We start from the raw sequence: 16,882 nt of genomic DNA, 5'->3' as shown, positions 1-16,882 counted from the left end.
AAAAAGGAAAAAAAAGAAGAAAAAAAAGAGAAAAAAAATAAATTGAAAAATCTCCAGGGAGCCACTAGGGCGGTGCTAAAGAGTCGCATGCGGCTTTAGAGCCGCAGGTCGCCGACTCCTGCTCTATATAATACAAAAGGTTTAGAATAGTTGGTGTTTGTTTTTACAACAGCCATAGGAGAACTATAAAGAGTTGATACCCAATGACAAAACTTAGGACCAAAATTAAACCGTCTAAGGACAAACATAAGATATTTCCATTCAACTCTATCAAATGCTTTTTCAGCATCGACAGAGAGAATAACATTCTGGGAATTTAATTAATTAGTATGATAAAGGATATTAAAGTACCTACGTAGATTGTCAGTAGAGGTATGACCACGAACAAACCCAGTTTGGTCTATATCAGGGGTCGGCAACCCAAAATGTTGAAAGAGCCATATTGGACCAAAAACACAAAAAACAAATATGTCTGGAGCCGCAAAAAATTCTAAGTCTTGTATAAGCCTTAGAATGAAGGCAACACATGCTGCATGTGTCTAGTTATAACTGGGGGAAGATTTTTTTTTCATTATGCACTTCAAGAAAAAAGTCGAAATATTAAGAAAAAAGTCGAAATGTCGAGATTAATGTTCAAGTACAATATCGAGAAAAAAGTCGAAATGTTGAGAAAAAAGTCAACATTTCGAAAAAAAAGTCAAAATTTCGAGAAAAAATTAAAAAGGTTGAGAAAAAAGTTTAAATGTTGAGGAAATAGTCAAAATTTCGTTAAAAAAATGTCGAGATTAAAAAGAAAGAAAAAAAGAAAAAAAGAAAAAAAAGGGAAAAAAAGGTCAAACATTTTTGAAAAAGCTCCAGGAGCCACTAGGGCGGCGCTAAAGAGCCTCATGCGGCTCTAGAGCCGCGGGTTGCCGACCTCTGATCTATATGAATGACTTTTTCAAGCCGTACTGCAAGAACTTTAGCAATGATTTTATAATCTGCATTGAGAACTGAAATAACGTACTTTTCTTACAGTATAAAAACTCAGCTCATCTGCGTTGGACTTTTCTTCATCCGGACACAAACTGAAAACATAACTCCAGTGTTTCTGGATGATAATCTTTATTCATATTCTCTTTACAATGTTGGAAAACAAAAAAAGGAAACACTTGCGTCTTGATAAATTCTCTCACAGAGGAAAAAGAAAACATGTGGACCCACATCAATACAAAAATAAACTTTATAAATGAAACAAAAACATATCGACCAAAAACTTTCAAGTCATTCATATTCTGCACGACAGCAACACATGTAAGGATTTTATGTACAACACAATACCTGGAGATTAGAGGAGCTCGTATGGACACAGAAACGGCAGAAAACATACGTGACCCACAGTGTTCGACCATGAGAGTTGGAAGATTTCCAGTTTAAAAGTTAGACTTAAACTGAGATGAACATAATAACCAGCTGGATGACGACTGGAGTGGAATTAACTGGTCTGTAAGTCGTCACAGTCAGATGAAGATCAGCTTTTAGCTGGGTGTATAAAAAAAAACAAACTCAAACGACATTTTGATTGAACAGCAATAAAGCGTTTGAAGTCGGAGTTGCTTTCCGTTTTATCCCGGCTCAAACATCACACATTCTTTCTGATCTTCAAACCGAGAACATCGCAGACTTCTGTCCTACTGCAGGTAAAACTGAGAACGAGAGAACGAATACTTCACACAGCCTCACTTCAAAAAACTGAAATATTCCTTTTATCTGTTGAAAACGGCACAACAAGCTCTCGACCTTAACAAGCGTCACTTTTTCTCTGAGCTTAAACTAGCGACGTGGACGTTTTTACTGCTGCGACATCGTCTCAGACCCCGGGCCGTTTCCTGCCGTCAACCGGTCCCAACTGGGGTTCAGTTAAACTCTTTTAACACATAAACATATTCCACAAAAGCCTTTTCCCTCGAGAAAGTTCATTCAGACAATATATACATTTAGCAAATAAAGAGATTTGTTGACAAATTCAATTCAATTCAATGTAATTTTATGTATATAGCGTGCAGAGGTGGTAGTAACGAGTTACATTTACTCCATTACATTTACTTGAGTAAGTTTTGGGAAATGTTGTACTTTTAGGAGTAGTTTTGAATCACTATACTTTTTACTTTTACTTGAGTAGATTTGTGAAGAAGAAACTGTTCCTCTTACTCCGCTACATTAGGCTACGTTGAGCTGTTACTTTTCTTTTATCCCTTTTATCCGCGTACGCGTCAATCTCATGACATCACTGGGTGATTCTTTGGGAAAATTGTTTGTTTTTGCATGTTTTGTCACATTTACACAGACTCAAACACACACAGAGTTTCTATGAGTTCATGTTTGTTCTAGTTCTGCCTGGTTAAAAAAGAAAAGTACAAAGACTTGACATTTTGTGCTACTTGTGCTTAATTTATTTTTTTATTCTGTTATTTTATTTATTTTATTATTTATTAAAGTACTTGAATTTACTTTACGCTTATTTTAATTTAAGCTATTTTTCATTTTAATTTATTTTATTATTTTATTGATTTAATTTCCCTGAAGATGATTATTTTGTACTTTTTTCTGTTTGAATGGTTGTGTTAAAAAAATAAATCGGACGTTACTCAACAGTTACTCAGTACTTGAGTAGTTTTTTCACCAAGTACTTTTTTACTTTTACTCAAGTAATTATTTGGACTTTTTACTTCTACTTGAGTCATATTATTCTGAAGTTACAGTACTTTTACTTGAGTACAATTTTTGGCTCCTCTACCAGCTCTGCTCGTGTGTGATTTGGTGATTGCCCTTGGAGAACTTTTGAGGTCATCAACTACATTTTGTTTAGGTCCACCAAAATCTTAGGAGCGGCCCTGGTTGGAAACGTATTTGCTCTTATAAAAGTCCTGGGCATCTCTACAGATTTATAATCTGCTAAATGAGCTTCAACAGTTACTAACACATCTACCTGACACGTAGGTGTCGTGTTTTTCTGAACAAGGATCCAGCCTTCTTCATCGGGACAGACACCAACAATATACAACAACAGCAGCAAGCAAACATTGAAATGTTAATCTTGGAAGAAATGTGCTAAATGTCACATTTGGATGAATTTAAACATCACTTTTGACCTTTAAAACAAAAAGAAAAGGGAATGCAACACATACACATGGTGAATCGGTTTGTTCAGTGCAAGACGGAGTGCAGATAAACTCTACGGATCAGTTTTATAGCGCTGCGGTCTCGTCAGATATACAGACCTTCCCTCATGTTCCCTCATGTTGAATCTTTTAAAAAAGTTTCATTTTGCCTCACTTTGATTTCCAAACAGTGCACAGCTGAGTCAGTAATACTGTTCGCGATTTCACAGCCCGGGCGAGCGTGCGTGTGCTCTCGGCGGTGTCTTTTGTACAAAGAGAAGAAGAAGAAAAAGAAAAAGCTGAACTCCCGCTGAACTTTTTCCACAGAGGTAACGGAGCGGTCTCGGATTTCCTCCGTCTAGTGTGGCACAGCAGGATTTTTACTCTGAAATTCAGAGAAATCACAACCGATTCAACGGTTGCTTTCATCTCCACCGGGGTGGGAGGCGGAAAAAAAAAAGAATTGAAAATGAAAATATCAGATGCTTCAGCTGCGGGTGAAGAGAGAATACAGGAATGTCTCAGAAAATTAGAATATTGTGAAAAAGTTCTTTATTTGCTGTAATGCAATTAAAAAAACTAAAATGTCATACATTCTGGATTCAGTACAAATCAACTGAAATATTGGAAGCCTTTTATTATTTTAATATTGCTGATTATGGCTTACATCTTAAGCCGAGGACACACCAACCCGAACTCGCCCGCTGTCGGCCGACTGCTGTGTCGCCTCGCGTCGCCTTTATCGGGCTCAAAAAGAAACTCTAGAGACACCGCAAATACGACACCCAACGGCCAACTAGCACGTACGTTCTGTGCAGTCTGCGTTTCAATTTGCTGCGATGTTTTCAGAGAAGAGCCGCCGGTCCGGGGTGCAGCAGCAGCTCACGTACAGACGTGATCGCCGGGTCAACCTGCCGTCGTCCCGGGGAGAAACCTGCAGCTCTGTGGAGAATTACCACTGGCTGAAATAAATCATTTAGGAAAATAGATGTTGGTTTATTAGATGAAATCTAACAGTTGTAGCTACGCCTGTTAAGAAATTTGCTCCGAAAATTTCGGGATTTCTGCCTGCCTGCCGGATCGGGAGCTGATTTATGGTTCCACGTTAAATCGACGCAGAGCCTACGGCGTACGGGGCGCGTCGCCGTGTAACCTACGCCGTAGGCTCTGCGTTGGTGTAACGCGGAACCATAAATTAGCCTTTATTCTGGCGAGATCTTCGCAACAACGACCATGCGAGTGATTATGTACATTCACTGAGTGAATATTATGAAAGTAAAATAAATATTTCTCGCTAGAAATGTAATCAAAACGCATTTTTATGCAGAAACTAATTCAAAATATTGATTTTATTCACTAAAAAATAAGAAATGTCCGCCATGTTTTTTTTTTTATTCAGTCCGCAAATGACGACGAAAAGCATTCTGGGAAATTCTGGGAACAGCCAATCACAGAGTGAGCTGTTTGACCGACGGCCGACGCCGATTCGACATGTCGAATCGGCTGAAAAGCTCCCGATGGGAGGCCGACCTGTGGCGACGTGCGGGACACACCGGGGAAGCTAGGCCGACAGACGCACCGACACTCACCGATGGCCGATTATCGGCTTTGTGTGTCAGCGCCTTAAGATTAAGATTCCTAGAATATTCTAATTTTTTGAGATAGGATATTTGAGTTTTCTTAAGTTGTAAGCCATGATCAGCAATATTAAAATGATAAAAGGCTTGCAATATTTCAGTTGATTTGTAATGAATCCAGAATGTATGACATTTTTGCATTACAGAAAATAAAGAACTTTATCACAATATTCTAATTTTCTGAGACAGTCCTGTAAAGCTGCCGTTGGAAAGGAGGAGCGGCTGACGGAAGTGAACCCGTCCTAAAACATGACCTCCTCGCAGCTTCCGTAGTCGCTCTCCACCATGCTGGAGCCGTCGTAGCCGCGCGGGTTCGGCCCGGCGGGCCGGGTCTGGGGCTGGGCCGGGTTGGGCGGCGGCGGCGGCAGCGCCGCGCTGACGTGCTCGGCGTACGAGGGCATGGCCACGCTCAGCCGCATGCTGAGTCTCTTGTAGCCGCCGGACACGTTGTCCAGGCTGCGGGCGTGCTGCGTGGGGTAGTAGCTGATGGCCGTGTACTCGTTGGGGCACTGGGAGCTCGGCAGGGGGAGCCCGTCCGGGCCCAGGAAGTCGTCCAGGTTCTGGTTGCTGTAGCACGGCGGCAGCGGCGCGCGGCGGTCGCACCGGTCCAGCGGGAACGGGAAGCCGCCGAAGCGGGAGCTCCTGCGGGAGTCCATGGTGGACGTGGAGAACGCGTCCTCCCCAATGTCGAACTGGGGAAACTCCCGGACTGAGGGCCGGCCGTAATAGTCCGGGTCTGCCGGGTAAACTGAGGACAGAGACACACAAGACCGTTAGAATAAGCTTTATAAACATCAACGTTTATGTATCGTTGGGGACTTTGTGGGACATTCCTGTGGGAAGGTGCATTTATGTTAATGACTCATTACATTTCAGTTGATTGGGAATGAAAAAGTGTTAAATTGCATATTTGAAAATACAAGGTGATACTTGTGAAGACTAGATCTATATTTGTATCAAAGTTTGTCAAATATCTAAAATATTTGTGATGATCGGTGGACCCGGCTGTCCTCACTGTTGTCTACCTGGTTAGAGCCAAATGATGATTGAAAAGGAAACTTTGTGCCTTGAAAGTTACTTTTTGAAGCTAAAGTCTAGGAGGAGATATCTCATTATAGCCTTTAGAAATGTGAACAAAACAAATTGTTATGCAAATCTCTCGTCTGAGTGCATTTTACCAGGCAGATCTAGAGTGTTTTTTTTACAACCTCTGGGCCCCTTCGTGCAATTAATCGGTGAAACGGTGTGTAAAATGAAACACAGAGAAGCACACTTAGTGTCAAACTAACTTCCCCGTCGTCAGCATCTATGCCTGTAGGAGGACGTTCTGTTTGGTTCCGGTTCGCTGTGATGTGAAAAAGACCTGAGAAATAAGAGCGTGAGCCGCGGCAGAGTAAACATTGACTGAATTTCTCAGCTCGTCTCTGGTCATTCTCCAAAACATATTCTAAACTATATATATATATATATATATATATATATATATATATATATATATATATATATATATATATATATATATATATATATTATAAACGTGAAGTCCTTGAAAACAAAGATTACAAAGATTAACCACAGTAATGTCCCTAATGTTCTAAAGCTTGAGGAAAAAGCACCATTTCCAAATGGTTCAAACATACTGGTACAAATAAAAATAAAAGCTGCAAGCAGCGATGGACGGGCCCTTGCGCGTGCAATTTCCACCAGTGAAGGTCAAGGACTCAAAACCGAGTCCGATGACACCACCCACGACTCTCTATATCAAACCATTCAAAAGTTATGGCAGAAAGTAGGAACTAACTTTCTGGACAAATCAGATGAAGGGGGGGTGCGCTTTTTGGCGTCTATCGTTGCCACGGTAACGCTTTTGAGAAAAGTAATGCGTGTCGTCGCAGGATGGAGACGCACATTTTGATGTATAAAACACCTGGGTGCACGTTACGGTTCGGGCGAGGAAGCGACCGAAGAAATAGTATAAATTGCGCCAAAATTACACGATTAATTCAAAATAGCAGACTTCCTGTTGGGTTTTGGCCATGGCACCAAGAGACTTTTCTTTAAGTTGTGACATGATACAGGTGTGTACCGATTTTCGTGGATGTACATCAAACCATATTGTGGGGCTTGAGGCACAAAGTTTTTTCTGTCTGGACCAATCAGATGAAGGGTGGGCGCACTTTTTGGCGTCTATCGTTGCCACGGTAACGCTTTTGACTGAGAAAAGTAATGCGCGTCGTTGCAGGATGGAGACGCACATTTTGATGTATAACACACCTGGGTGAACGTTACGGTTCGGGCCGCATTAACTGGCGAAGAAATGGCATAAATTGCGCCAAAATAACATGATTAATTCAAAATGGCCGACTTCCTGTTGGGTTTGGGCCATGGCGCCAAGAGACTTTTCTTTAAGTTGCCACATGATACAGGTGTGTAGCGATTTCCGTGCATGTACGTCAAACCGTATTGTGGGGCTTGAGGCACAAAGTTTTCTAGGGGGCGCTGTTGAGCCATTTTGCCACGCCCATTAATGTAAACCATTAAATATCACATTTTTTGCCAGGACTGGCTTGGTGAAAAATTTGGTGACTCTTGGGGCACGTTTAGGGGGAAAAAAGGCCCTCATTTCGTCGGAAGAAAAACAAGAAAAACGAGAAATACGAGAAAAACTAAAACTCCTACAGATACAATAGGGCCTAACCACTAGCGGAGCAGGCGGGGGGGCAGGGGGGGCGGCCGCCCCGGGCCCACTGCTCCGGGGGGGCCCACTCCGAAGAGGAAAAAAAAAAGCGTTCTGAATAAAATAAGGAACGTTGGACTGTATAAAACTTGTGTTCATAAGGATAAAGTTGTTTGAAAAATAAAAATGAAAGAAATAGTCCCTTCTCCCCGTGTGTGTCTCCCTGTCATGCACAGGTTCGCAGGCGCATGTTGTCTGTTTAAGGCTGATTTATGGTTCCGCGTTACACCAACGCAGAACCTACGCCGTAGTAATGCGTCGAGCCAGTTGTCGCATCAGAGCCTTAAACTCATGCTGAGTTTCAGCAGCTGAAGTTGATTAAAAACTCTCTCCGGGCTGCATTGATGAGACCAGACAATCAAACCTCACATTGCTCTCAATCCAGAGGGACATCGCCGTTGATGAGAGCAAGTTTATTGTGACCAAAAAGACGAGTCATTAAGAAAACCAGTGCCGAGGTTGAGGTTGCCAGATCTGACAGGTTCCAGCCCAAATGCAACGTAAAACCCACCGAAATAATGAAAAACCAGCCTGAATCTTACATTCTCTGTTAAAACTATAAATTATTAAATGCGTAATACATTTCATCTTCACATTACTAAATACCCTAAAAAAAAGTTCAGGCTCCAAACAAAAACTACAATAAAATTGAGTAGATTAAAGCAAATATATTATCAGTGAGTTTATTGTGTAAGTTTCTACTTTTATCTGCCATAATGGAAACTTTTTTTGTTAATAATTTCTCCTAAATATTAAGTAAAAACCAGGAAAAGCAGCCCAAATATATATTTTTCAGCCTAATTGGGCTGAAACCTGCCCAACCTGGCAACACAGATTTAGAACATCCGCTGGAGGTTCTCCTCAAAACGATGAAATAAACTCTTTAATGAATAAAATGAAGACCCTTGGATTGAGATTTAAGACAAATTAAGACATTTAAATGCCTTATTTTAGCAAAAATGGAATTTGAGACTTTTTAAGGATGAGGCAGCATGGATGAGGCCAGACTATCTCTCAATCGAGAGGGACTTCTCCATTGATAAGAGCAAAGTGATTAAAAGGTTTGCAGCGATGAAGAACCGGCTGATGGTTCGTAAATAGTTCGGATTTGAACAAGTTTTAAAATTAAAGTTTTTGCATTTTGGATAGTTCAATGTGCTACCCCCCACCCCAGATGGAAATATGTTTTGTTGTGGTTTTCTGCCCACCGCTGGATGAAACCATCATTGGTAAGCTGTCATAACATTAATTATTTCTGATAACATTGTCATAATGCTGAATATATGACCTTTCCTATATTGTTTGTTACTGTTTGACCGCCGTATGATATTGTGTTAAATAGCCTACATGTCGTTGCACATTGTAAACTGTCGTGCAGGTTGCACGTGTGTCTGAATTGATCTACTCGGCGAATCCGACATCTATGGCTAAGATGAAAACTTAGCCTTAAAAATAAAAATATCCCCACGATAAGTCATAATTATGAGATAAAAAGTCGAAATTATAAGATAGAAAGTCGAAATTATGAATTTTTATGTCATAATTATGACTTACCGTGGGGATATTTTTATTTTTAAGGCTAAGATTTCATCTTATTTTTTTCTTTTACTGGAGGAAATGAGCTTCCATAGACATCACTGGATGTCTTTTGATTTTTATCTCCAGTTTGATACTTATATCTTTAAGTCTGCATTAGGCTTATAATTAGGTTTGGCATAATAAGTGTCAAAATCCATGGTGCTAGAACCTCAAGTGATGGTTCTGACCGTGTTGTTGCTGCTGTGGTTGTGTGTCAGAGGCTTATCTGTGGGATTTTTTTATCGATTATGTTTTAACGGGGATGTTTAGGCCACAAGGGCCCATCTAGAATGCTTCGCCCCCCCTAGGCTGGGACCCCTGCTCCGCCCCTGGGCCTAACCCTAATAATAATTGATATTCATGAGGGCAAAGCAACTGATTTCTGATGGAAAATGAAGGTTTAACCTCCCATGTTTAGTTTTTAATAATAAAGAAAAAAACTGAGGTTTTCTAGAAAGATCTCAGATCATAATTTATCAGTCTTTAGTCTTGTGAAAAAGCTGGATGAATAATAATGAAAAACAGTTTCCTGATGGCCCATGTTAACGCTTCATCCCAATGCCAGAAATGGTGACTGAGGAGAATCCCGCCGTTACATTTGAAGCTGTAACGACGCAGTGATGAACTCTGAAAAAGACCAGAGACTGTTTACACGTCACAGTCAGACTTCTGAATGTCACTGAGATGAAATCTGCTCCGTGTCCAAACAAGAAAAATGAGAGCGTATCTTCATCCACAGAGTTTCTGTCTGCAATCAAAAGCAGAGCGCTGTCCCCTTCAATAACGGTAGGGATACCGAGAGAAGTATTATGGGATGTGTCCTTTATCCTCCCCGATAAGGTCAAGCAGATAAATGGCCTGCCATCCGGGTTTTGCTCGGGGAGTAATGGCATGACAAACGGCTGATCTGCTTCTCTTTATCCGTCTCAAGAACATATGAGTCATAGTTAAGTTGTATTGATCGGCATAAACAAGGAAGGAGAGACGGCGTGAGAGGCAGGGATGTCCACGTAGGTGTATCTGCTGGAAACTGCTCTTAAAATGAGCGGGAGGAGAATCTTTGACTTATTTCAGGGTTCACTAACAGGGGAATGTGGGTCAATGACGAATAAGGATTTTCAACAGGTCAATTTTACAATAATAAAAAAAAAGAATATCTATTGCAGTAGTTCAGACATTAAGAATGTTGTGTACACATATAACATTTTTAATTAAGTGATTTCAGAGTTTTTTGTCAAGATGAATTGGCACTTGCCTTAAAAATTGGATTACAAATGTACATTACACATTTTTCTACATTTTATATTGCTCTTTTTTTATTATTTAGCTATTTATTGGTTATTTCTATTAAATCTTTTTGTATAAACCGTTGAGCGTGTGTGTGTTTGGCTGCTGCACGATTGAATTTCTCATCTGGGAGATCAATAAAGTCTTCCATTCTATTCTATTCTATTCTAAAAAAGGTCATGTGGTGCAACCATGATTCATATTAAAATAAATTAATTTCCTTAACATCTTGACATCTTTTCTTTTACAAGTTTTCAGTAATATACAAAAATGGTTGTTTTTTTAATGGTCGCGCCACCTGATATTTCATAAAATGGACATCAGTCAAACTTTGTTTGTATATTATGATGGAAATATAAATACAAATGTGTTGTAATCTTACACACTACAAGACACTTTGGAAATCATGCCAATTAGGGCATAAGATTGATTTAAAAACATTTAGAGTGATTTCAAAAAAAGTTTTCAAAACAAGAGTCGTGGTCGAACGGTCGCACCACATTTTGACGCTTAAAACAACGACAAAATCCCAAATAACTAGTATTTTTTGTAAAATTCAAGTGAGTCCATATGTGGGACAGGTAGGTCATATATATATATATACAGGGCTGCACATAATTATTTTGGTCTGGTGCTCAGAGGAGCCCCTGGATATGTGACTTGGGGCTCCAAAAACGCGGTGACCCGTCTCGCCGGATCGATAAAAGAGGGATGCAGGAATAAGTTATAGGCAAAACGATATTTATTCACTTATAAAGATGAATGGCTCAATATGGTCCTTTACAAAGTTAATTTATTTCAATAATTCAACTAGAATATGGTGTAAAAGTTAATCTATTTCAATAATTCAACTAGAATATGGTGTAAAAGTTAATTTATTTCAATAATTCAACTAGAATATGGTGTAAAAGTTAATCTATTTCAATAATTCAACTTAAAAGGTGAAACTAATATATTACCTAGTCTTATTACATGCAAAGCAAGATATGTTAAACCTTTATTTGTTATAATTTTGATGATGGGATTGTTTATTGATTTCATAAAATATTCTCTAATTTATTTTTTATTTGGGGTTTTCATAAACTGTGAGCAGGTAACTGCTGCACGCAGTGACGGACACCGGCTGATTTATGGTTCCGCGTTGCACCAACGCAGAGCTTACGGGGTAGGATACGCGGGAGCGCGAACGTACGGTGCGCGTCGCCGCGTAACATCATGCAGCCACTTCTCTTTGTAGTTGGTGGTGGTGGAACGCCAAAATAATTACTTAATGGCGCTTGCTTCTTGGACATTTTGACGAGACGTGTCAGGGTTTGTTCAGTAAAGCTGCTCCTTACCTCTCTCCCTGCGCAACCCACCGCAGCAACGGACGCGCTGTGATTGGCCAGCCCAGTACCAACTTTGAGTGGCAGTTCTGGGGAAAAGCTCTCCCAATAGATTTTTTAATATTAGTATTCTGGTCTGGCCACAACCAATAATATGAGCCCCAGCTGTTGGTACGCAAAAGCGCTTTGCAGCACAAGATTGACAGCGCACTGGGGATTTTGACGGCGCATGCGCTCTGGCGGCCCACTTATGTGCAGCCCTGTATATATATATATATATATATATATATATATATATATATATATATATATATATATATATATATATATATATATATATGGTATTTTTCTATCCATTTAAACCTTTTTTGAATTGAAAAATAATCTGTTTTTCAGAAAATATAGGCGTCACGTCATTGACCCATGTATAATATTAACTTCATAAAGAAAAGTTTCTCCATGTTCATCATCTGAGCCCGAACCTTTTCTACTGTAGCCACCTACTTTTTACTTCTACTTGAGTCATATTATTCTGAAGTAACAGTACTTTTACTTGAGTACAATTTTTGGCTACTTTTCTAAAACCAACAACCCAATCCAACTTATGCATCACTTTGTCAAATGCTTCTCTAATCACAGGGAAACAGAGATGAGTAGACCAAAGAGTTTGGATGGAGGGATGCAGGAAGGCAGAAGATAAAGATGGAGGGAAAAAGAAGACTAATATTAAGGGTCTGGGTACTGTGAAGCATCCTAATCCCAAATCCCACATCAGTAATTCTCACAGAAGGAGGAAATAAACAGGAAACGGGGTGGGGGGGAATGAGACTGACACTACTCTGAAGGGAAAACTAGAGAGGAAAAGTTCTGTCTCTTAATGTTATTGCATCTAGTCGAGCTCATCTGTGAATGTTTAATCTCCCCAGGTTTAATCAGCGTCTCCTGTCAACAAGCTGCATTTCTGATGATGATGCTCCAATATGTCTCGCAATTAATGACTTGTTTACTTTGAATGACTGAGCCGTTTAGCTCCATCTAACCTTTGTGTCACAGCAGAGGATGCTGGGAAGTTTTGTCTCACATTTAACATCAGGCTAGTGACAGTTCTATCATCATTTGAAGTTATTAATCCACGTTGTTGTGAGAAGTTAAACGTCTGCCCAGATGTCACACCGCTTCAGACATCTGCATGGTTTCTTTTAAGTATCACGGCTGAAAGAAAATCACTAGACTCACAAATATTGATAATTATAATAAGAAAATCTTAAATCTGTAAACCCATTTACTCAGTAGTAACGACAATGACTACGTTTACATGCAGTCAAAATTCGGGTAATTGCTAATATTCCGGTTACTGAAACATTGGGAATATTCCGTTTACATGGTAATTAATCATTTGGGATATCTGGATCAAACCAGCGACGCGTGGAGAACATCATGACACAATTACCGTCATTTCCGCTTCTTCTTCCTGTATCCAAATTCAAAACAAATGCTGCTTCGCGCAACTTTTCTCTCACCTTCTTTTAAATCTTCTATCCCGGTACTTTCTACCGTCTACAAATGCAGAAATGTTCATATCCTTCATTACATTTATGAAGTAATTAGTCTCCTCCTGGTCTTGGTTTCTCCGTGTTTATAAGAACTTCCTGGACTCAAAAGACCAGGATTCCTTGTGAACAGAGCATGTGCAGAAAACAAATTCATGTTCCGTTTGATGGGGATATTCTGTTTGGCGTTTACATGACCCAATATTCAGGTTTAAAAAGGAGTAACCCAGGGGCAGAGTTGGGTAGTAACGAGTTACATTTACTCCGTTACATTTACTTGAGTACGTTTTGGGAAATGTTGTACTTTTAGGAGTAGTTTTGAATCACTATACTTTTTACTTTTACTTGAGTAGATTTGTGAAGAAGAAACTGTTCCTCTTACTCCGCTACATTAGGCTACGTTGAGCTGTTACTTTTCTTTTATCCCTTTTATCCACGTACGCGTCAATCTCATGACATCACTGGGTGATTCTTTGTTTTTGCATGTTTTGTCACATTTACACAGACTCAAACACACACAGAGTTTCTATGAGTTCATGTTTGTTCTAGTTCTGGTTAAAAAAGAAAAGAACCAAGGCTTGACATTTTGTGCTACTTGTGCTTAATTTATTTTTTTATTCTGTTATTATTTTATTTATTTTATTATTTATTAAAGTACTTGAATTTACTTTAAGCTTATTTTAATTTAAGCTATTTTAATTTTTTTAATTAATTTTAATTTATTTTATTGATTTAATTTGCCTGAAGATGATTATTTTGTACTTTTGTCTGTTTGAATGGTTGTGTTAAAAAAATAAATCAGACGTTACTCAACAGTTACTCAGTACTTGAGTAGTTTTTTCACCAAGTACTTTTTTACTTTTACTCAAGTCATTATTTGGATGACAACTTTTTACTTCTATTTGAGTCATATTATTCTGAAGTAACAGTACTTTTACTTGAGTACAATTTTTGGCTCCTCTACCAGCTCTGCCCAGGGGTCATATTCAGGTTTTTAAAAACCCTAATATGAGCAAATTCCGGTTATTCAAAGGGGTTATTGGTGTTTACATGGCCGTGCAAATTCGGGTTATTGCCAATATTCGGGTTTTAAAAGGGTTATTGATGCATGGAAACGCAGTCATTGGTTCCTGTCTTGGCAGATTTATCCGTTAAGTTCCAAGTCAAACAAACCAAACTCATGTGATTTCAAAAATTCACCTTCATAGTCCATGCCCATGTGACTTTTCCGGATGGAGTCGTTGTCGGAGCTGGAGGGCGGCCGGACGGGCAGGTTGGGAGCCACGCTGCAGACGACGGGCCGCTGCGTCCTGGGCGACCTCCTCCCCGACGAGCTGCGGGGCCTCAGGGACTGGAACGGCGTGAGGTCCAGGTTGTTGCTGGAGCTCACCAGGGAGCTCATCTCGATGGGGTTGGTGTCCTGGGAGTCGACGCTCAGGCCCTTGGTCATGCTGGGCTGGAAATAGCTGCAGACATGGAATAGTAGTGGACGTAAGAATAGTAAATAATGTAGGATATCATGAACACACAAATGCTCTGTTTTTAACCCTGGTACTGTCTTCGGGTCAAAATGACCTAATTCTCCTGTTCCTTCTTTCCTCCTGCTCTCTCCTTCCTTCTCCCTTCCTTCCTTCCTTCCTTCCTTCCTCCTTCCTTCCTTCCTCCCTTCCTTCCTTCCTCTTTTCTCCCTTCCTTCCTTCCTTCCTTCCTTCCTCCTTCCTTCCTTCCTTCCTCCCTTCCTCTTTTCTCCTTTCCTTCCTTCCTTCCTTCCTTCCTTCCTTCCTTCCTTCCTTCCTTCCTTCCTTCCTTCCTTCCTTCCTCCCTTCCTTCTTCTTTTCTCCCTTCTTCCCTTCCTTCCTCTTTTCTCCCTCCCTTCCTCCCTTCCTTCCTTCTTCCCTTCCTCTTTTCTCCCTCCCTTCCTTCCTTCCTTCCTTCCTCCCTTCCTTCTTCTTTTCTCCCTTCTTCCCTTCCTTCCTCTTTTCTCCCTCCCTTCCTCCCTTCCTTCCTTCTTCCCTTCCTCTTTTCTCCCTCCCTTCCTTCCTCCCTTCCTCTTTTCTCCCTTCCTTCCTTCCTCCTCCCTTCCTTCCTTCTTCCCTTCCTCTTTTCTCCCTTCCTTCCTTCCTTCCTTCCTTCCTTCCTTCCTTCCTTCCTCTTTTCTCCCTCCCTTCCTTCCTTCCTCTTTTCTCCCTTCCTTCCTTCCTTCCTTCCTTCCTTCCTTCCTTCCTTCCTTCCTTCCTTCCTTCCTTCCTCTTTTCTCCCTCCCTTCCTTCCTTCCTCTTTTCTCCCTTCCTTCCTTCCTTCCTTCCTTCCTTCCTTCCTTCCTTCCTTCCTTCCTTCCTTCCTTCCTTCCTTCCTTCCTTCCTTCCTTCCTTCCTTCCTCGTTTCTCCCTTCCTTCCTCGTTTCTCCCTTCCTTCCTCGTTTCTCCCTTCTTCCCTTCCTTCCTTCCTTCCTCTTTTTTCCCTTCCTTCCTCCCTCCCTCCCTCCCTCCCTCCCTCCCTCCCTCCCTCCCTCCCTCCCTCCCTCCCTTCCTTCCTTCCTTCCTTCAGCCGAAGACAGCACAAGGGTTAAAATCACCGGCACTGAAATTCTGGGATTTGGTTGAGTTCAAAACCACTCAAATTTTGTATAAAGCACGAAATAATTTACTTCCTGGCAATATACAAAACATGTTTAGTAATACAGAAGGAGGATATGAGCTAAGAGGGAGATGGAATTTCAAACAACCGATTTTACATACTACTCTGAAAAGCATGAGTGTATCAGTCCATGGGGTGAAGCTGTGGAATAAGTTACCTGACAACATCAAAGAAAGTAAAAATATTGCGCAATTCAAAAAATAATTTAAAAACAATACTCTGGATATGTATAGACATGATTTTATATAATCACGATTTAGGGGGAAATTGAACTGAATCTCTGGTATTATGTTTGGTATTAGCTGTGTATGTGTATTTATATGTATAGGTGGTAGGTATGTGTGTACGTGTGAAAATCGATGTGTATATGAGTATGTGCACTGTATATGGGTGTAGATGCATGAATGTTTCAATGTGTATGTGTGCGTACTGTATATACGTATGCTATTTATGATTTGATGGTATAAACCAGGGGTCGGTAACCCAAAATTTTGAAAGAGCCATATTGGACCAAAAACACAAAAAACAAATATGTATGGAGCTGCAAAAAATGAAAAGTCTTGTATAAGCCTTAGAATGAAGGCAAATGGCGAAAGGCGAAATGTCAAGAAGTCAAAATGTCGAGAAAAAAGTGGAAATTTTGAGAAAAGTCAAAATTTCGAGAAAAAAGCCGAAATGTCAAGAAAAAAGCCGAAATGTCAAGAAAAAAGCCGAAATGTCGAGAAAAAAGTCAAAATTTCGAGAAAAAAGTGGAAATTTTGAGAAAAGTCAAAATTTCGAGAAAAAAGCCGAAATGTCAAGAAAAAAGCCGAAATGTCAAGAAAAAAGCTGAAATGTCGAGAAAAAAGTCAAAATTTCGAGAAAAAAGTTGAAATGTCGACATTAATGTTGAAGTACAATTTCGAGAAAAAAGTCAAAATGTCGAGATTAAAAAGGAAAGGAAAAAAGAAGAAAAAATTTAATAAAAGAAGAAAAAGGGAAAAAAAAAGAA

At 40.0% G+C, this 16,882-nt stretch overlaps 1 protein-coding gene across 1 annotated transcript in view; it reads right to left on the bottom strand.

The window, feature by feature from the left end:
• Positions 1 to 4,919: 4,919 nt before the first annotated feature.
• The window catches only part of fat2 (FAT atypical cadherin 2), a 228,217-nt gene continuing 216,254 nt past the window's right edge, over positions 4,920 to 16,882 (bottom strand). Inside the window, 2 exon segments of the mRNA XM_061726486.1 lie at positions 4,920 to 5,525; positions 14,455 to 14,720. Coding sequence (XP_061582470.1) covers positions 5,020 to 5,525; positions 14,455 to 14,720 — 772 coding nt within the window. The 3' untranslated portion in view covers positions 4,920 to 5,019.

This window comes from Cololabis saira, chromosome 7, assembly GCF_033807715.1.
Source record: "Cololabis saira isolate AMF1-May2022 chromosome 7, fColSai1.1, whole genome shotgun sequence".
Taxonomy (NCBI): Eukaryota; Metazoa; Chordata; class Actinopteri; order Beloniformes; family Belonidae; genus Cololabis; species Cololabis saira.
This window is presented reverse-complemented; position numbering and strand designations above follow the sequence as displayed.